At 48.3% G+C, this 20,714-nt stretch overlaps 1 protein-coding gene across 28 annotated transcripts in view; it reads left to right on the forward strand.

The window, feature by feature from the left end:
* Nucleotides 1-20,714, forward strand: part of CACNA1C (calcium voltage-gated channel subunit alpha1 C) — a 616,430-nt gene that overhangs the window by 374,580 nt on the left and 221,136 nt on the right. For all 28 annotated transcript variants that reach the window (XM_059683972.1, XM_059683989.1, XM_059683990.1 and 25 more), the window contains exon 4: nt 12,980-13,119. In XM_059683972.1, coding sequence (XP_059539955.1) covers nt 12,980-13,119 — 140 coding nt within the window. The remainder of the gene's footprint in view (nt 1-12,979; nt 13,120-20,714) is intronic.

Below are 20,714 nucleotides of genomic sequence, written 5' to 3' on the forward strand. Positions count from 1 at the left end.
CCACTGCACTGTGCTGGGACCACTGCACTGTGCTGGGACCACTGCACTGTGCTGGAACCACTGCACTGTGCTGGGACCACTGCACTGTGCTGAGACCACTGCACTGTGCTGGGACCACTGCACTGTGCTGAGACCACTGCACTGTGCTGGGACCACTGCACTGTGCTGGGACCACTGCACTGTGCTGGAATCACTGCATTGTGCTAGAACCACTGCACTGTGCTGAGACCACTGCACTGTGCTGGGACCACTGCGCTGTGCTGAGACCACTGCACTGTGCTGGAATCACTGCACTGTGCTGGGACCACTGTGCTGTGCTGGGACCACTGTGCTGTGCTGGGACCACTGCACTGTGCTGGAATCACTGCACTGTGCTGGGACCACTGCACTGTGCTGGAATCACTGCACTGTGCTGGAACCACTGCACTGTGCTGGAATCACTGCACTGTGCTGGGACCACTGTGCTGTGCTGGGACCACTGCACTGTGCTGGAATCACTGCACTGTGCTGGAATCACTGCATTGTGCTGGAACCACTGCCCTGAGCTGGAACGAGCATGTCTTAACCTGGTATCCTCCCCTGCAGGTTGATGGCATAGAACAGGCCTGACAGCCCTGCCCTTACTTTGCCTCCCTTTGCTCCTGAACTTTCCACCCTGGAAACACCCCCCCCCCTCTGCCCCTGACTCATAGCACCCAGTGTCCTGGCACTGTGCCTGGCCTCAGACGTCTCTGTAAAAGCCACGTGTCACCTTCTGTGGTCAATGATCTGCCTCTCCCTGCCCACTGCACCTCCTGTCAGGTGTGACGTGTCCAGGCTGTACCCTGCAGAGCACCTTTGCTCCTAGGAAGCAGGGATAGGTTTGAGAATCTTATGGCTGAAAGGAACCATGGAGACCATTTGACTGGTGGTCCCCAACTTGGTCTCTTCAGATTTGGGGGTGAGGGGGCTGTTAGGAATCCAGATTCCTAGGCCCATCCCAGAATATTCTAATTCAGCCCATTTGGGATGGGGGCCAGGAGGCTATATTTTTAACAAGTGTCTAGGGCATTTCTAGGTAGCCATCAGAGAACTGAAATTCAGGATCCCCTGAGAAAGTCCAGCCTCTTCATTAGGAGGATGTTGTGGGTGAGCAAAGTCAGGTTCACAGAAGCTGTGCAGCCTCCCACAGTCACCCGCTTGATTATGGCGGAACTAAAATTAGAGCCCAAGATTCCTGACTCCCAGGATGGTGCTCTCCCTGCCACAGCGTGCTCAGTGCACTTGCTTTAGTTTTCAGAGGGAGAAAAAGCAACAGGAGGCTGTATGCAATCCAGGGTCCACAAGTGTGGAGGCTGAGGGGTCCATACAGCCAGCGTGGTGCCAGGCAGGCCATGGTCCCATCCTGTGCCGTGAGAATAATGATGGCTATGAGGTAACCTCTGGAAAGTACCGTGCCCAGGACCTGGCATGTGACAAGCACTGTGAGCTGTTCAGGCCCAGTTACTTCACTTGCCTGCCACGAAAGGGCAGGAGGAGCCAGCAGGCCTTATGTCCAGCTTCATTGTGCTGCTGTGCAGTGAGCGCTTTCCGACAGGGCTCAGTGAGTGTCAGGTGAAGGAAGGCAGGACCCTGGGCCCCGTGGCCTCCGGTGTTTGGATCCTGAGATTCCCATCCCCCTTCCCACCTACACAAAATCCATCTTCACGCGGAGAGACAGCTTACCTCACTCACCCCTGCCGGGGTCCCCAAAGGGTAAGGCTGTGAATCACTCCTACCACACTCCCCTTTTAGGGCAGGTCCCATTTTTTATTGCTCTCTGTTTTATATCATTATAATTGAACTGATCAGCAGGGAGAACAAGCTCATTTTTACAAGGGAAAGAAGACAGCCACAAAAAGCCAAAATTATGACTGTTTGCAGCTTGCAGGAAACACGTATTAAATTAGATCTGCCTTCAGCATAGGCGTCAGCCAGTTTCCAAGAAGAGCTTGAGTGTGAGGAGCGAGCCTGATTTGGAGGACAGGCGAGTTAGCCCTTTTTTAGGTGACTTGTGCTCAGCAGAGCAGCTAGGAGCAGTCTTCAGGGATACACTCCCCGACTGCCCAGAGCAGGAAGTGGACCATGGGTTCCTGCGGAGTAGATACCTTACCTTTGAATTTTTGCATGGCTGGTGCCCTGGTATTCACCACAGCGCCAGCTGCCATCAATGTGAAAATAGCTTAATCGCCCTTTCACATGGCCAACCTGGGGACCTGCTCTAGCATCTCAGGGGAAAGGGCTCCAACACTGGGGTTTGCGTTCTCCTGCTCTAGGAGTCTATGACTCTCCACCCACAACACCACACTGAGAAATACCAGTTCTGCATCCGTGTCCTTTCTCTCCAGACTCTGCCACTGGACTATGGGAGGAGCTCCTCCATGCCTCCCACCCACCTCTTAGGATGGTAACATTACTGCCGCATGCAACCATGCCCTTTGTCTAAACATCCCTGTGCTGGAGCAGGAGGCTGAGCATAGCTTACATGGCTACCCTCTGATTGGGATTTGGGCTGATCTCTCTAGATCTAGTCTGAGATAGTAATCTGAAATAAGCATCTCACCCCCAGGCTGAAAGCTAACCAGGAGACAGGAGCACTTGTCTGACAGTGTTTGAGAGCTTCTGCTTTTCCCAGCGGATGAGACTAAGCTTGGTGTTAATGTGCCCAAATGGCTCATAAGGTGTGGAAGCACTGAGCAGGAGTGGGGTAGAGGCGGGAGGAGGAGTGATGTGTAGAGATAGCAAACAGAGTCTATCAATAAGGATGCCTTCAGATGCAAGTGTAAGAAAACTACCTCAAAATGGTTGCTACAGTAAGGAAGTTTTATGTCACATAAAATAAGCCCCAAATTAGGATGGCACTAAAGTTGGTTGAGTTAAATCAACAACTTTATCCAGGATGCCAGTTCTTTTCATCCTTTCTTTTTGCCACCCTCAGCATGTAGATCTCATGATGGTTGCCATGGATCCAGTCTTTATTTATATAGACATGAGCATGTCCAGCTAAAGAAAAGATTACAGTGCCAGGCTTGGGTCACATGCTTCTCCTGAAGCCAGAGGATGGTGATGATGGCAGTAGTGTTGATGGTGGTGGTTGGTGATGAAGATGGTGATGACGATGATAATGGTGATTGTGGCGGTGGTGGTGATGACAGTAGTGGTAACAATGGAGATGGTGGTGGAGGTGTTCATTGGTGATAGTGGTGGTGGTGATAGTGACGATGGTGGTTTTGTGAGAAGGAAAAGAAAGTGGGAGTATGAGGAGAAGAAATGTATCTACCCTTCCTGCTTTACAAGTGATCATGAGACTCAACATTTGAATGTACGGAAGTGCCCTGTGAATGTAGAGTACTTCCCAGTGAGTTGCACTGTTGGGGTTACTGCATGGTTAGCAAACCTTCTCAATCCATGGGTCCTCTGCTCCTGGGAGCACTGACTGTCATCCTTCACCCTTGTCCGCTGTAGCTGAAATAAATCACTTCAGGGAGCAAAGGATTGGCAGGTTCCCAGGGACACAAGGAAAATGCTCGCAGCTTTGGGACTGGGGGTTATTAAAGCCAGAATAGAACCGATTACTGTAGATCTAACGAATAGGAGGGATGTGGGGCAAGGACATTTAGAATACAGGGAACCCAGCAGATAGGATACAGAGAAGTTTGTATTTTGTCTTTCTTTGATAACAGATGTGAGACCTCAAGTCTCTAGTTTTTGTTAACGTCCAGAGGATCAAAAGAGGCACAAAGTGAGTTGAGCCATCTGCTGAGAGGCCAGGAGAGCTGATGTGGCCAGGGCAGCAGAGGAGACAGAGAGGCAGCAGGGCCGGTGCCGCTGACGGCTTCCACTGCCCGGGAGGGGCGCCATGGAGTAGACAGAGCCAGGACCTCTGGGGAGGACACACAAAGCCACCTGGAGCAGGGGTGTTCACGCCTCAGACATGGGCAGAACACCTACTGTGTGCAGCTGCTAGGGCTGCAGTAATGCCAGCAACTGCCATTTGAGAGATGACTGTGTGATTTCTAATTCTCAAAATTACCCGTCAATTTGTATAACTACCTCCTGTCTACTGGTGATAAACCAGAGTTTGGAGAGGTTACATAGCTGGCAACTGGGAAACAGTTTGATCTCAGGTGTGTCTGACTCCAAAGCCCTCTTTCCTCTATCATTTTGCCTTTCACTTAAAGACACCTCTTAACCAAAAGTGAAGAAGAAACTTGCTTCTGCCCTGCAGGCACTCTGTCCTGAGGGAGAGGAGGCCCTAGAAAACACACTGTGATAAGTGTTATCACTGTGATCTGAAGAGAGGGGCGGGAGCTGGGAGGAGGTGCTAACCAATCCCTCCTTTCTGGGGCAGGGTAGCTGGGAAGTGACAAAGTGATGACAGGGAGCTGTCCAGGAGCCTGAGGAGAAAGGGTAGGGGTTGGCAGGGCATGAAGAAGAGTGTTGCCATGACAACCTGTCTGGCTTGGGTGAGGCGAGTGAACATTTGGTGTGGCTGCGGTGCAGGGTGGTGGCCAGGCATGAGGCCAGAGGGACTGGTGGGGTCAGCCTGTGACAGACCTGGGAGCCAGGCTCAGGAGGCTGGGTTCCATTTCCAGGCAGAGGAGCCTTTGGAGGTTTTAAAGAAGTAAAACAGCCTGGATGTCAATGCAATCAGTTAGGAAGCTGCTTTGGTATCTAAACAGCCAGTGATGGGGGCCGGGAAGGAGACGGACAGAAAAGACGGGCTGTTTCCCTGGGTCAGGTGTTAGTCTACTCCTCAAAGAGTTTTGAGGCCACTGCTGCATCTTCCTTCTATTTGGGAATTACACACTAGCCACAGGTCACTAAGCAAATGCCCCAGTGTCCCCAGGAGTAATTCAGGCCTGACTGGTGATTGGTAGTATCTGTCACCCTGTCCACTTCATTTCTCCAAAAGAAAAGGCAATTCCCTGAACCAGAGAGAGCTCCTTGGAGGGAAGGGTCTGGCCATCCTCTGACAGTGGAGCTGCCCAGTGACAGGAGGAGCAGCCATATAAGGAAGTGACCTTCTGAGGTGGGGGCCAGCAAGGGCGAGAGCTCCTGCTGTGGGCAGATGCTGGTTGTGTAACACTGGGCTTCTTTTGAATCCAAGAGAGCAATGCAAATAGTATGTGACAAAGGTTGCTTGTCCCCTCTGTACCGCTCATATGCTTGCTGGACTCCAGATAGAGAACTTCAGCAGGCCAGTCTCTGCCCTGTGGGACTTGACAGTTGAGAAATAGAGCCTAGGAGGGGCTCCATGGATGACAGAGATGCTTTCTCAGGGACAGGGGCAGTGAAGGGCCCAGAAGGAGTAGGCAGGCAGCATGCTCGGTGCACTTGGGATCTGAGGCTGGTGCCAACGGGCTGGGGCAGTTGAGGCTAGTCCGGCATCTAGAGAAGAAGACATGAATGTGAGAAATTAATCAGTGGATAAGTCACTTCAACTTAGTGTCATGGGCAAGCGCAAAGAAAACAGACCGGTTGGAGGACAGTTTTTATTTTTCTAAACTGAGCTACTGTAAAACACTGGCATACTTTTCAACTCACTCAGCCTCAGTTGCTATTTGGACTCGATAAATAAGTGAATATTCTTTTCAAGGCTGCTTTACTCTTAGGCTATTAAATGGTTTGTCCCCTCCCTTCTTCCTTTATAGGAAGTATTGAGTCTTAAGGCCACCACCATCTGAACCACCAGGCACCTTCTAAATAGGCTTCTATATGAGACCCTTGGAAAGGGCTTGCCCTCAAAAACTGAGAAACCAAAGCAGTTGTCTTCAGTGGGCTCCCACCTCCCTGCCCAGCCCCCTTATCCTCAATCCAGGTACCCCAGACATCTGGCCAGGATCTCGCCATGAAAAGCTATGCTGTCAACATTCCAATGAATCAGTCCCTTTTAAGGTGGTAGCTGACACAGGTTTAGATATGACCTCAGGTAGTTTAGATGGAGACCACTAAAAGTTAGAAAACCTTTAAGATCCAAAGGAATCCTTTTTTTATTTTTTTCATTGTAGTAAACAACATAAAATTTTCCTTTCTAACCATTTTTAAGTGTACACTTCAGTGACATTAATTATACTCACAATGTCGTGCAACTATCACCGCTATTTCCAAGGGTTTTTATTCCCTGAAACAGTTCCTCCTTCCAGCTCCCGGTAACCTCTAATCTATGTTCTGTCTCTGGATTTGCTCATTCTAGGTATTTCACATACATGAAATCATACAGTATTTGTCCTTTTGTGTCAGGCTTTTTTCACGTAACACAATGTCTTCAAGGCTCATCCGTGTAGCACGTGTCAGAATTCCATTTGTTCTATGGCTAATATTCCATCCTGTGTGGATATAACATATTGTGTTTATCAGTCATCCACTGATGGAAGGAAGGCTTCTTAATGGCTACATTTCAAGCACCAGTAGGGACCCCCAGGAAGTGGTTTTGGGACCCTGCTACCCACCCTTCCAACCATACCATATAGATGGCCCTTTACTGCCCAATGACTGATGGGCACAATAATTCAGGGTTTCAATCAGTCCACAGACACAAAGAGCTGTGCTGTGTCAGAAGGTGCGCCAGCCAGCTGTTAGGAAACCTGAGTGCCCATCACATTGGGTAGATGCTCGGCCTTGGACAAGTCCCCTTATTTCTGTATAATGAGGAGCTTGGAATGTGTGTCCTTATTTCTTATTTCTACAAGTCTGTCAGTGTCCTAAGAGGGCAATGTGGCAACTGGGGTGGGGTGGAGCAGACCCTCAGGAAATATCTGTGACTTGAATGAATGAATGAATGAATGAGTGAATGAGAGAAGAATTGGAGAGCGAGGAACTACGGTATTCCAGTTTCTTTGCCCCCTTCATTAGAGAATAGGCAGGCGGCTATCATTTGAGGTTAGATTGAATGGTACTTAAGTTATGAAACAGTCTGGAATCCAAGGTGCTGCTTGAAGCATTATTATTGTGTTTAATGTCTTTGCACCTTGTACTGAGATGAAATTGTATGACTGGGCTTCTTATCAACTTGTTTGGTGTAGAATTCTTGGCAGCTTTAATAAATACACTTGCCTAAATTTAAAAGGGTGCATATGGGCTTAGTCCCAATTCTTACACCCTGGTCTGTTATATAGCAGATGTAAGCTGTAGAGTGTTTAACATGGACAGTGGGCATCGCCAAGATGTGCCGTGTGTGTGTGTGTGTGTGTGTGTGTGTGTGTGTGTGTGTGTGCGCGCGCGCAGAAATGTGCATCCATGAATAGACAAGCTCTGTACAGCTGTCCTTGTCCTAGGAGCTCTACCTTGGCATGGCTCCTGCTCACAAGGACAAATAGTACTAATTTCTTTAATGAAGGATTTTTTATTATAAAATCCATTTGTATTCATGGTGATCATCAGACAAGGAGGACAAGAACTCCATGTTCCTTTCCATGTCTTGGAATCTGTGCTTCAGGCGGAACTGCACGCAGACCAGGCATCAGCATCCCCACTCCTCCCTTGCCATAGAATTTTGGAGAGGATTTATACGTCATCTACTACTTTGGAAGTGGTGTTCAGAGTTCCAAGAAAAATGCAAAAAGCAGTGATTCCTCTTCTGAAATAAAATCTTATGCAGAACCCTGCAGATGAAGCCAAATAAAAGCCTTCCAGGCTGGTTAGGAAGAGGGGGCGACTTCCTTTTGTGTATATTCTCTGTCTACACCCCCATCAAATTGTCCTGAATTAATGGCATTCTACTGTGTTAGGACTTTTGGACAATTTAGCATGTGGGTTCAAATGGCACTGCTCTGGATCAGGGGTGGGCAGCCAGAGCCTCACTTTCTCAGTCTTCCCCTAAATTGTAGCTGCTCCCAAACAGCACTGTAGAAACCAAGGGCTCTCTGCAGCACTGTATGTTTTTAAAATGCTTAACTAGTTCTTTTACAGATAAAAAAAAAATAGAGCCAGAAAAGTAAAATGATTTGCCCAAAGACACACACAGTCAGTTGGTGCCAAAATCAAGATTATTACTGTCAAAAAAACAGAGTCTCTGTCCTCTGTAAGTTTAAAAAGGATATGTACACATGAAAAGATAAATGAAAAACTAAGATAGCCAGTACTCATCAGTGTCTGATTAGCTCCATGAGTGTTTAGCAGATGTCATGACTCCTGGGAACTGAGCTCTCTCCCCACTGAATTCTTCTAAATGTTTCCAACATGGGTGTGACCATGGGCCCTGGTTGCCAGTGGTAGCCCTAAGAAATGAGCAGGGAGAGAGGAAAGAAAGGGAGAAGAACATGGAAATGAAAGGAAGCAGTAGGAGGACTATAGCATTGGAGAGGAAGAGACGTGATAGAAAGGAAGAAGAAAGACAGGACCATCTGCCAGGGCCCAGTCATCACACTGCCCCAAGGAAGGGGCTCCTCCAGGAGCCCTGGGGAATCCAGTCCCCACATTCACAGCCTCGAGAGTCTGGTGTTTCCCTGACTTGGTCCCATGGTTTGTTCTCTCTTTTGCAGTTTTTCTACCTCCTCCACCCTTTCCAACCTCAACACAGAATAGTAGGAACAGGATCTTAGTCTGTTCCAGGTTGGCTTCCAAAGTTCCCTAGTTCCCAAGAGAACAGAAAGGGCCATTCACATGCTGACTATTGGGTGCATTCTCTGAGAGCCCCGCGGCCCCTGCAGATTCAGGAGGGCACACAGAGCTCGGGCCTCAGGAGGGGGCTGCCCAACAGGGTGTCCTCACAGGACCGGAGACACCAACACCAGGGTATCAACAGCAAGAGAATAATCTATGACAAAGTTTTGTTTTTCTTTACTCCGTTCATTTTCACCCTTAGATGTTTCTATAGCAGTACAGCACATATTTTCCAAGGATCACTGTAGCTGTTTCATTTATTTAAGGGGTTTTTTGGTTTGGTTTTTTTTTTTTATTAATTCTGTAAAAACATTCGTGCCCCTAAGGTCAGAGTGAATACAATGCTTTTCCCAGTGGCAGTTAGCACAGATGGCTGTGTCCAGATCTTGCACCCACGGGCACCTGCCCCTCCTCTGGGTTCTTGTTCACACTCCTTCTTACTGACTCCCTGGTCCCTTTTCACTTCTATCCCAGGTCCTTAGCAAGAGCAGTGTGACCAGGGAGGCCAGATGAGATGAAGTGACCTTTGGATAGAGGGTCAGGAAATCTGGTTTCCTATTCTCGGCCTGTGCCTCCCTGGCCTTGGTATCTTATTAGTCTCCTAATTTTTCAAATGATGAGGTTAATTGGATAACTGCCAAGATCCCTTTCTCTCTCACACGCCTGGTTTGAGGAAGGGTCCTGTAACTTCTGCCTAGGAGATAAGTGTCACAATGAGGAAGTGCTTTCCTGGGGATGAGGTTGTTCCTTACACGGTTGGATTCCAGCCTCAGCTTTTTTTCTCTTTAGTCTGCACGCTCTCCCAGGGCCACCTCCTTCAGCCCCCCCTGCAAGCTGCACTCCCCTCTGAGCCCCACCTCTGCATCTTGATGTCCCACAAGTGCCCTAATTCAGCAAGTCCAGAACTGATGCCTCTCCCCCTTCCTCTTCCTAGTCCCCTACTGCGGTGAGAGGCATCACCATCCAGAGTCGCCAAATTAGAAACCTCAGGGAGGGGACAGTGCACTTCTTTCACTGCCTCTTCCTCCAACCCCTACGTGCAATCAGAAACCAAATTACATCTTTTATAAAGTATCTCTCAAATCCCCTACTGCTCAACCAGTCCCTCTGTCTCTACTGCGGCTTGAGACTATGACCTCTGTATGGGTCACTCGCCCACCCTCCCCACCCCCATCACCACTGTCATGCTCTATGGCAGGGCCACACTGCAGTGCACATCTGACCCCATCATTCCAGTCTCCTCACAATGGAATCCGAGCACCCAGGTGTGGCCACACTGGCCTTGGTCATCTAGCTTCTACCCATCCCTCCACCCCCATTTTCTCACAGCCTTCACTCCAGCCACATCAGATGTTTGCATTTCCTGAAGCTCTCCACACTCCCCCCCCCCTCCTTGGTTCTCCCTCCACGTAGAGTACCTGACCCCCACTCCCACCTGCACAACACTCATCCTTCAAGCTTCATCTCGGAGATGCTGACCATTGGGAAGTCCACCCAGTACATACATGTGTGTGTCAATGTCTGAGTGATTCACTGTCGTGTCAGATGGGTCCTCTGAGTCTCCACGTGTTATGTGCCAGGATGTGGGACAAATGTCACATAGTTTAGACTTTATTGGAAGAATTAAAAAGGCCAAAGGTCATAAGAGAAGCCACAGACATGTTCCCCTTAAGTCCCCCACCTCACAAAGAGGTGTGCTAGGTCCAGGAAGCCACTGGTCTGCAGTGTGGGGCTGCATCGCAGCAGAGGGGACCAGGACCCCTCCACCTCCTGGCTTTTCTCTTTTTATAGGGAAATCAAGCAAGGCAGAGCAGCCTTGTAGATGAGGGAATAAATAGACTGCTTGGTGCCAGGCAGTCTGGGTTGGGGGTGCCAGCTGTTTACAGGAGTTGTCTGGGAATGCTGGCTTCCCAGCACATAGGGCCCTTGGAGCCTTTGGGATATTACTGTTCTCCCTTCCCTGGGGAAGAGGTGCTCTAAGCTTGGGTGCTGCCTCTCTCAGAAGGTTTAGACACCCCAGAGGGAGCTCCAGTGGTACTTTAAGGTAGTTCGGCTGGTTGTTCCACACTGACAATGAATGACTGGATAGATGGGTGGGTGGATGGACGTGTAAAAGTAATTAGCACATATGTAAACATATGAAAATGCCTGACACCTAGTGGGTACCCAGATCATGTTTATTTCCCTTTCCTTGTCTTCCCTTCTCATCCCAGCTCCAACTCCGTGGGTTTCCACGGAGGTTTCTGGGGTACAGGGGAGGTAGCGCTGTCATCTGGCAGAAACATGAGAGCTCTGACCATCATGGGGATGAGCCTGTGTGGCTGTCTGACAGCCCCACCCCCTTCCACAAGTTTCCTCAAGTTGCACTGTGCCCTTTTGTTTCCTTTTCAACACTACTCTGATGTTCATTTTAACACAAAGTAACCTAATTTTAGAAGATTGGAGGCTCCCACACATTGTGATTTGTACCTGGGTCACAGCTCCTAGGCAGTCTCATCCCCAGACTAACTTTATGATGCTCCAGTGGGTAGAAAGTAAAGGATGGATGCCTGCCTCTGAGATGCTGATTCAATCCGAACTCTCCATTCCCTTCCCACAATTGCTGCCTGACCTGGGCCTGCATCCGCACACAAGCCAGTGGTTCTTAAACTTCACATGCCTCAGAGACACCTAGAAATTGTTCGTAATGCACAGTTCCAGGCTGCATAACCAGGAGATCTACTTCAGTAGGTCTGGCTGGGGCCCAGAATTCTGCATTTTTTTTAACTTTGCATCCTTAAACTGCTTCACCCCATGGGTAAGGCCAGTAGGGGATCCAGAAAGAATGAAGGGAGCACAGGGACATGCATGGACCTCTTCCTGCAGAGCTACCCATCAGGCTCCCAATGCCCCCATCTCGGAGCACCCTCCAGCAGCTCGGTGGAAGGGGGAGGGCCTTCCCGGGTGATGCTCACTCTACAATGTGGGTGGGACTGGAGACCTTCAGTGAGCTCCACCTGACCTGGTAGAAGATGGGAAAATAGGTCTGGGTGTTCTGAGTTGAATGCTTCCTGGAGGTTGTGGACGGGCCTGTCCTGCTTAGAGGACTTGTGGCCTAATGCCACATGGACTGTTGTTTTTGTGGCTCCAGTGAGAGATGGGCTGAGGGTCCTGCAGAGGCGAGCAGTGGAGTGTGAAGAAACAGGCAGCAGCCGTGGCTTGATGGGGGCCATTAAGGATCTGCACTGGGGATGGTTGTGGGAGAAAGCAGTTAGTGGTGCAGAAATCTTGCGAATCAGCCCAGAGTCAGCTTGCTCTAATTCAGCCAAAGAGTCTCTCCTGTTCAGTGTGGGCTCCCAGGGTCAGGAGCTGCAGCCTTAAATGCAAAGCCCTTCTTCGAGGTGGCAGAGGGAAGAAATGACTGCCTACCTCCTGCCCCTGAGAAAAGAGATGAACCTCTTCCATTCACTATCCCCAGCCCAGTGCCTGTCTCCATCCCGGAAATGCTGGTTTTCACTGCTAACCTGCTCTATGTCTTTGGACAGAATTTTATTTTCTTGAGAGAGAGAGAGTTCAAATTTTTGGACGTGTGTATGTGAGCAGTTTTGCCTGTTTCAGCTGCTGTTGAGAGATCTTCAGTGTCTCAAACACAGCTGTGTGCTTGCTCTTTTGGAGAGCTCAGCTGGTACTCTCCCAAGACTGTGTTGTCTCCAGGGTTTGTTACCTTGAGTCATGGAACACTCCTCCTGCGGTCCTTTCTCAGCACCCGCTCCTATGTCCAGGCATTGTTTCCCTTTTCAGTGGGTCTCAACCTGTGGGTCATGACCCCTTTGGCGGTCGAACAGCCCTTTCACAGGGTTGCCTAAGACCATCCTGCATATCAGATATTTACATTACGATTCATAACAGTAGCAACATTACAGTTATGAAATAGCAACGAAAATAATTTTATGGTTGGGTCACAACATGAGGAACTGTATTTAAAGGGCCAGAAGGTTGAGAACCACTGCTTTAGATCAAGAACATGATGGGTTCTCTCCTGAGAAGGTACTATGACATATTCACTGATTAAGTAAGATGTTTCCCCAAAAATGTGTAATTTTTGACCATTATAATATTTACACTTTAACAGAAGATATTTAAGGACTTAAAAACCAACAAAAAAACTAATGCCCAGTGCATTGGAATTCTAATCATGAAACAGACTGTGGAGTTACTAATTTGTCTTGGGGGTCCTACCCAGTGTCCCCTTAATTCCTCCCATGGGGGTGGGGATAGCATTCTCCTCCACCTTTTGTGAGAGTTAATGGGGCAGAACTTTATAAAACCCCCAATCTAACAATTTTCTTTTTCTCTCTCTTCTATTTTTGTTTCCTAGGAACGAGTGGAATATCTCTTTCTCATCATTTTTACTGTGGAAGCATTTTTAAAAGTAATAGCCTATGGACTTCTCTTTCACCCTAACGCTTACCTCCGCAACGGGTGGAATTTACTAGATTTTATAATTGTGGTTGTAGGGTAAGTACAGCTACCCTTTCTACTTCCTCCCCTCACCCCTGCCGCCAACCAATACATATCTCTTCCCTTCTGTGTTTATATCTCCTTTTGATCTGGTCACAGTGGCTCTGGGCTCAGGCAGAATGAGAGGACTTACTAAATATCTCTTTGAATTCAGACTTTCTCCAAAGGGAAAGGAGCCATTATCTAGGAACCTCCTCACCACTACCCCCACATACACACACACACACACACACACACACACACACACACACACATGCATGAGTTGAAGGTGAGTGCTTTTGATGGAACCCAGGGTCCTTCATGCAACTTAGGACAGTCCTCTGCTTAAGGTGTTTTCTTCCATCTCCAACCACACCTGGCCTGACAGCGCCTCTGACCAATGTCCCTGCTGTGTCACTGAGCAGATTAGTTCAGCTTGCCTGTGAGCATGCAGTCCCCGGGCCTGGTTGGGGCTGGCATACAAGCGCTGTGGATGCCCCCTCTCACCTCTGCAGTGAGCTTTGTTCTGTGGCCAAGGAACCAGGCTGCTCAAGACAGGTGGGTGAGAAGAAAACAGGGAACTATGAAGGACCAAGATGATGAGTAGCCAAACCCAAATCAAACACAGCCTCCCCTTGACATGCTGCTGGATTTTAGTATCAGATGAGGCAAAGTCAATATATGCTTTTTTTAAAAAAAGCATTGTATGAAATCTTAAATAAAATTTACAAGTGATCTCCTCAAGGAATTAGTAACTTCACAGAATGATTCTCTGGGACATGTATCTACCTAACAAGCCTACATCTGCTGTGTGAGATGTAACTTATTAGCACACAATGGTTGAGGTTCCTACGACTCGGCTGTTTTCTAAAGGGAGGGTCCCTTTGCAGCAAGATTTCACTTTAAGAACTACCTGGCTTCTTTGAGCCCATGGAGAGCTCAAGTTGTAGCCACCTTGTGTTTCCACTGCCTTGGAGTTCTGACGGGCTTCATTGTCAAGGTCAATAGGTCATTTGGCTCTTACCCCAAAAAACTATTTTCCTGAATCCTTTTGTGCTGTCCCATTGAAGACCAAGGCCTCACAGTTTCTCCAGAGCACTCGCTGCTTGTGATCTCAGGGGAGTGTCTGGTCTTTCCTGAAGGAAATAACACGGGGGCAAATCGAGGTCAATTGGAAGTTATGTCCTTGTCTCTGGCCATCTGGATGGCTTGTGAGGGTTTGGAACTGTTTTAGAGTTTTTACTTTGTTGTCCTTTTTTGCCCGACCAATGAGTGACACACTTGGGCCACATTAACATCAGGGATATTTGGGTGACTTGAGCACTAAAATCAGACTGTTTGCCAGGAATATATCTGGTTCCAGAGGACTCGGAGTGAGGAGGCAGTTATACAAGAGATTTTGCCAGAATTTCATGCCAGAATGCACAACAAGTGACTCCAAAAATGCCTTGAATTAACTCAGTAAAACATAGCAGAGGTCTTTAAGGTGGGTTGTTCCAAATGTCCCTGAATCCTTTTTAAATCCAGCATCTTTTGCAAGGCCTCAGTCTCCTGGGAACTTTTCATACATGTGTGGAAAAGAGCCCCAGGCTGAGCTCGGGTGCTTCTGGGAGCCATGGAGAGACGAGGTATCTTGCTGGGACTAATTTTGTTTAGGCAAGGACGCTGCTTTCTCTCATGTTTATGAATGAATCAGACTTGACCAGATACAGCTCTGTGCTCCATTCACGGCCTTAACTAGAGCACAAGCGGTGAGAACAGGCAGCACCGGTAGGCATCCAACAGGAGCCCTGGGATGGGGGAGCAGGTGCCGGCCAGGCCTGCACACTGGGAAACCCTGCTCATCTCTAGCTTGTTTAGATTCCCCTGCACCCCTTGTACTGCTTCTCCTTCTCACAACCACAGAAGGTGGACTTTTTGTGGGTCATGTAGATTCTGGTCACATCTCCCTGGGGTCTAGACCATGAGCCCGATGGAGAAAGGCAGGCATTCTTCCAAAAGACCCCTCTAGTTGACTCTAAGCCTTTTGCTCACCTTGTGGTTCAGCGTGACCCTTTGAGTTCTTCCCCATTAATATCACACGTGGCCATGTTTGGGACCTAGTTTCTCTTCTCCATGGGCACTGGTCCCGGGGGATTTCCATCCAGTCTAAATCTCAGCCAATCCTACTGACTCAAAAAATGGCGCACACCTCCCCCCCACCTCCCACAGAAGGTGTAGCTCAACCACCTCTGTTCAGCCAAGCCTCCCATTCCTACTGTCTTTACAGTATTAAATGGGAATCCCTGTTTCCCTTCCATCTCCTAGTAAATATCTGCTCTCCTTGGCACTCCCCACAGCTATTTAGGGGAAGGTCTCTCCTGCCTCCGTCAGGTCAGGAGAGTCTGCCTGGGGTGCCCCCGGGGAGGGGAGTACCTGCCTGCTGCCGGAGGACCAGGTCGAGAGCCCCTCTCTCACCTCTGCATTGCCCTTCCGGTGGCCTGTGATGAGGCATTTCCTTCCTCCCACAGACCTGTCACATTTTCATCCTAAAGTGGGGTTAGCTCCTTGGTATGATGGGAGATGCTGCTGCTGAGTGAACATGGAGAGGACTTCTGGGGGTGAGCTACCTCGCCCCCAGCCTACCCTGAGAACTGGGGACTCACAGTAGCTCCATCCGCTCCAGACGTGCTGCGGCAGCCACAAAGGCTTCTGTCTCCCTCCTCATATGTTGGTCCTGCCTCACTGGGGCCTCTGGAGCCTCATTGCCCTGTTCTTTTAAAAGCTCTGATGTTCAGCTAAGAAACCACCAGACACACCTCCTACAGAAATCTGCCCCCCCCCCCCCCCACACACACACACAAAGCATTGGCATCTGAACCTAGCCTTTAGGACAGGTAGGCACCAAGCCTGGTCCCACCTTTACAGTGTCTAATGAGGAGAAACACAGCAGTCCCCACAGGCCAAGGCAAACATCCCCCAGGCCCGTCCCTGCATTTCCTGCATTTCCTACCCCTTCAAAACTAAAGACAGACACTTAATAAAGAGTCTGCATTAAGTTGGAGCAGGGGTTAAAAGACAGGAAAGTTGTCTACCCTCTGCTCCCTTCACGGAATAATATATGGTGAACATCTTGTACTCCGATAAGCATATTGCTTTCTTTCAGGAAATACTAGCAACCACATCTGGTTTGGATTTGGAATGCTATCTGACCAACTTGTGAGCAGGTCTCCATTTCCATGATCTAGACTTCAGTGGAAAGTATATTTCTCTGTGGAGAAAGGAGCCCGCTCCCCCACCCTGGCAAACCACTGCCTGGGATTCCAGGCATCACAGCTAACATGTGAAGCCATCAGATTGCCAAGCCGAGCTGAAAGAATCATGGAGCACAGAGAGACTTTAGATGTGGTCTGGCCAGGGTCACCCAACTCCTTTTAGCTGCAGAACCCATTTTCAAACAGCCTGACTCAGAGGCCCAATGCAAAACACAGATCAAAGGGAGCCCACTGTTAAATATGGGGAAAGGATCCAGAACCCCAGTCACTCACCTCTGGCCTCGCTGCTGGAGATGCCCCCAAGGTTCCATGGAGCACAGTTTGAAAATCCTTAACCTAGACCAGCGGTTCTCAACCTATGGGTTGCGACCCCTTTGGCGGTTGAACGACCCTTTCACAGGGGTCGCCTAAGACCATCCTGTATATCAGATATTTACATTACAATTCATAACAGTAGCAACATTACAGTTATGAAGTAGCAACGAAAATAATTTTATGGTTGGGTCACAGCATGAGGAATTGTATTTAAAGGGCCAGAAGGTTGAGAACCACTGAACTAGACCAACTTCATTGCTGGGCCCTGCCTGGATCTGAGCTTCTGCAAAGCTAAGCCTGCAGCTACAGCCTCCCATTTCCAGGTCCACTGCTCTGGGTGTGAGTCATTTAAGGCTTGAGTCTAGTCCTCAAAACAAAGTTGCCCCGGCCCTGAGTTCATGTCTGGCAAGGGAACCCAGTTTTCATACCTGGACTTCCTTCTTGACCCCAGACCCTGGCCCAGCACACTCTCCACTGGCAGTGAATCAGTAGTCATCTCAAGGTACAAAGGACAGAAATTGCCCCTGTGTACCCTTTTCCCTATTGTTCTTGGTTCCCACAAAAAGTGTCAGTCTCCATCCCATGTAGGCTGTGTCCTCTGATCTGCACCCTTCTCCCCTCCACCCCACTCCTGAATCCTGCCCTCTGTGCCCACTGTGCCCTCTGTGCCCCACAGTCCATCTCCACTCAGGGGCAGCAGACATTTCTGTAAAGAGTCAGGTAACAGCTTTTCAGCTTAATGAGCCCTGCAGTCTCTGTCCCAGCTATTCAATTCTGTGGGGAGAACACAGCAATGATGTAAGGGAAGGGTGTGGTCAAATTCCAGTTAGACTTTATCTTCTGACCCCTCCTTTCACTTTCTGGCTTTAACCTGAGGGTCCTGCTCCCCTTGCAGTCTCTAGAGATGGCCCATTTCCCTCCCAGATGCTTCATTCCACAGCCCAGAGGTCAGGAGAGAGGCCCCGATTTCCCCTTCTTTCTGCTTCCGACCACTGTTCCTCCCACTAAAATCCTCCACTTTTGATGTTTGTGTCATCGGACACTTCTGTGGCCCACATCTCCTATTGTTGTCCTCTACAGACCTTTGAGTCACTCCACATTCCTTGAAGAGTGAGCTCTTGGCTCACTCCCACTCTCCAGCACTCACTGCTCCGCTGCTGCCACCACCTTCCCCCCTCTGGGAGCTTCTTCCCTAGGGATCACGACTCCCATGATTATACCAATATCCCTGCCATTCCTTAATAACTACACCCTCCCTATAATCTCAAACCAAACATTCTACTCTAAGCAATACCACCATCTTTCCAGCTCACTCCCTCTAGCACTTACCTCCAGTGATCCATTCCATTTGTCCTGCCACATCTGTCTGCTCCTCCTCCCATCATGTGCACTCCTCCTTCCAACTGGCTTAGGTGCCACATCCCATCATTATAATCCTTCACTTGCATTTATTCTCAACTTTTATTCCTCTCTTCATTTGTCTTGCTCACCAGTCCTGATCAAATCCAACTAGATGGAGATTTTTTGGTACCTGAAGCTGTACCATTGAAAGGGGAGAGACATATGCAAAGTGAAGCTAATGGGTCTCACTTTACACTCTTGACCACCAACCTCGAATAGGTCAACGGTGATTCCTGGCAACCATGCTACATGTTCCTACTCACTCTTCCATTTTCTCTATGATTCTTTAATGTCCTTGCCTTTCTCTTCAGTCTTCTAATACCTCCTCCCCTTTCACATTTTTAGCTACCGGTTTCCCTGGGAACACAGATGCAATCAAAAGAGAATTTTCATGCATTCTCACAACCACATCTGTGCCCCTATAATGTGCCTCCCAACCTGAACCATGATAAACCTCCCCACCTCTATATAAGGCCAGCATCCCTACGTGTGTGTTAGGTCCCATCCTGCCTACTGAGGGACATCGGTCCTTTGAGTAATTGTTCCCTCTGTGTCTGCATCGTCAAATTATCCGACTCTGTTAGATGAGACCCATCACATTTAAAAATGCTACCATATCTTCATTTAAAAACAAACAAAACACTTGATTCCATACCCCTCTGAAAAACTACCATTTTTCTCTAATCCTTTTTATAGCAAAATTCCTCAAAGGAGTTGTACAGTAGCCACCAGATACATGTGGCCATTCAGCACCTGAAAAGTAGCTCATCTGAATTCAGATATGCTGTAAAATACACAGTAGAGTTAAAAGATTTAGAACAAAAGACAGAGTGACAGCTATCTTATTTAAAATTCTTTCCTTATATTTATTACAGATAAAATATTTTGGTTACATTGAGTTACAAAAATATATTGTCAAAGTTAATTTCACCTGGTTCTTTTTTACTTTTTTAATGTGGCTGCTAGAAAATTTAAATTATATATGTGGCTCACATTTGTGGCCTGTATTATATTTCTTTTGGACAAAGCTGTCCATTCTCCCTGTCTCTAGTGCTCCTCCTGTTCTCATATCTATTAGGTTTTTGTTTCCATCACTCTATCAAAACCTGTTTGCATGGTCTCATTGGTCTTCATATTACTAAATCCCATGGTCAGTGGTCCATCCTTGTATCTGTAGCACTTGATGGTTAACCACTCTCTTTTCATGACCAGTTCTTTCACAGCCCTCCATTCTATCTACTTGTCTCTTTTATTGGTTTCTCCTCTCCTTCACCCCTCGGTGTTGGAGCCCCAGGGTTCAGTCCTATCACATCTTCACTTTCTACACTAGCCTCCTAGGCAATCTCATTGGATTTGACTTTAATACAGTGGACACAAGTATCAAGTGTTTGTCTCCAGCCTGGAGTCCCCACCCCCAGAAGTCCACACCCAATAGAGCCTACTAAGACATCTATTCAGATGTCCAACCGGCAGCTCAAACTGCACAAAGTTTAAAATAGAACCCTAGATGTGCATCCCCCATACCTCATCCTTCCAGTTGCTCAAGCCCAAACTGTTGGAATGGTCTTGATTCTTCTGTTTTTCTCACAATTCACATCTGGTGTATCAGCCCATCTCATCACATCTTTCTTAAAATAAATCCAGAATCCGACTGTTCCTCATGACCTCCAACACCACCACCTGGTCTGTGCCTCCCCACCTGGATTAATACAGCAGCCTGCCCTGGCCTTGTCCTACTACAGGCTATTCCACCCACAGCATTAGAGTGATTCTTTTAAAACCTTAGTCAAATCATGTCACTCTCCTGCTCAAAACCTCCCATTGCCTTCTGACTCTGAGAGAAAACTGGTAGGGCTCCCTGCTGCCTCTCCACCTTCATCTCCCACTGTGTCCATTTACCTGCTTTGCACCAGCCACCCTGCCACTTGTTGTCCCTCTAACGTACTACCATGCTGCTCCCTCAGGCCCTTTGCACCGACTGTTCCCTCTGCCTCCTTCCATAGCTCTGCGTCCACTCCTGCATTTTCTTTAGGTCTCTGCTCACATGTCAGCCTAGAAGCGAGTTCCTTTCTTAGCCTTTTGATGTCAAACAGGAAGGCTCCCACCTTGGCCCCTCCAGACCTCCCTTCATTTCTGCATTTATCACTCTCTAAGTCTGATATACATTTATTGATTATTTGGTTTATTGTCTGACTCCTTCACTAGAATGTAAGCTCCAAGAGAGGGTAATGACTGTCTGTTTTGCTGTGGCTTTGGTGTCTAGAACATTACCGGGTGCATAGGTGTTCGCATTTGTTGGAGGGATGGACATACAAGCAGAAACACAGAACAGCAGGACTGCAATTTCCATGTCTTGGTTACATGCCTTAGTGTGTGGTATTGCTCCTGCTGGAAACTTACTCATTCAATCTTTATTCACTTGTTCATCTTATTTCCTTTGAGCATCTATTGTGCCGCCACAAAATAGATTTCTTTGGGATCATTTATTTGCACCCAGGTACAAATCAAATAGATGAGGAGGAGAAAGAATGTGGTTCCAGGCCACATAAGGTCAGCAGCTAGGATATCACGGAGGGGCCAGAGGGCACCGCAAGGGGACAGGAGGCCTGGCAGCAAACTTCATTTGCTTTTCACTTTGTCTAG

Source organism: Myotis daubentonii, chromosome 2 (assembly GCF_963259705.1).
Source record: "Myotis daubentonii chromosome 2, mMyoDau2.1, whole genome shotgun sequence".
NCBI classification, from domain to species: Eukaryota; Metazoa; Chordata; class Mammalia; order Chiroptera; family Vespertilionidae; genus Myotis; species Myotis daubentonii.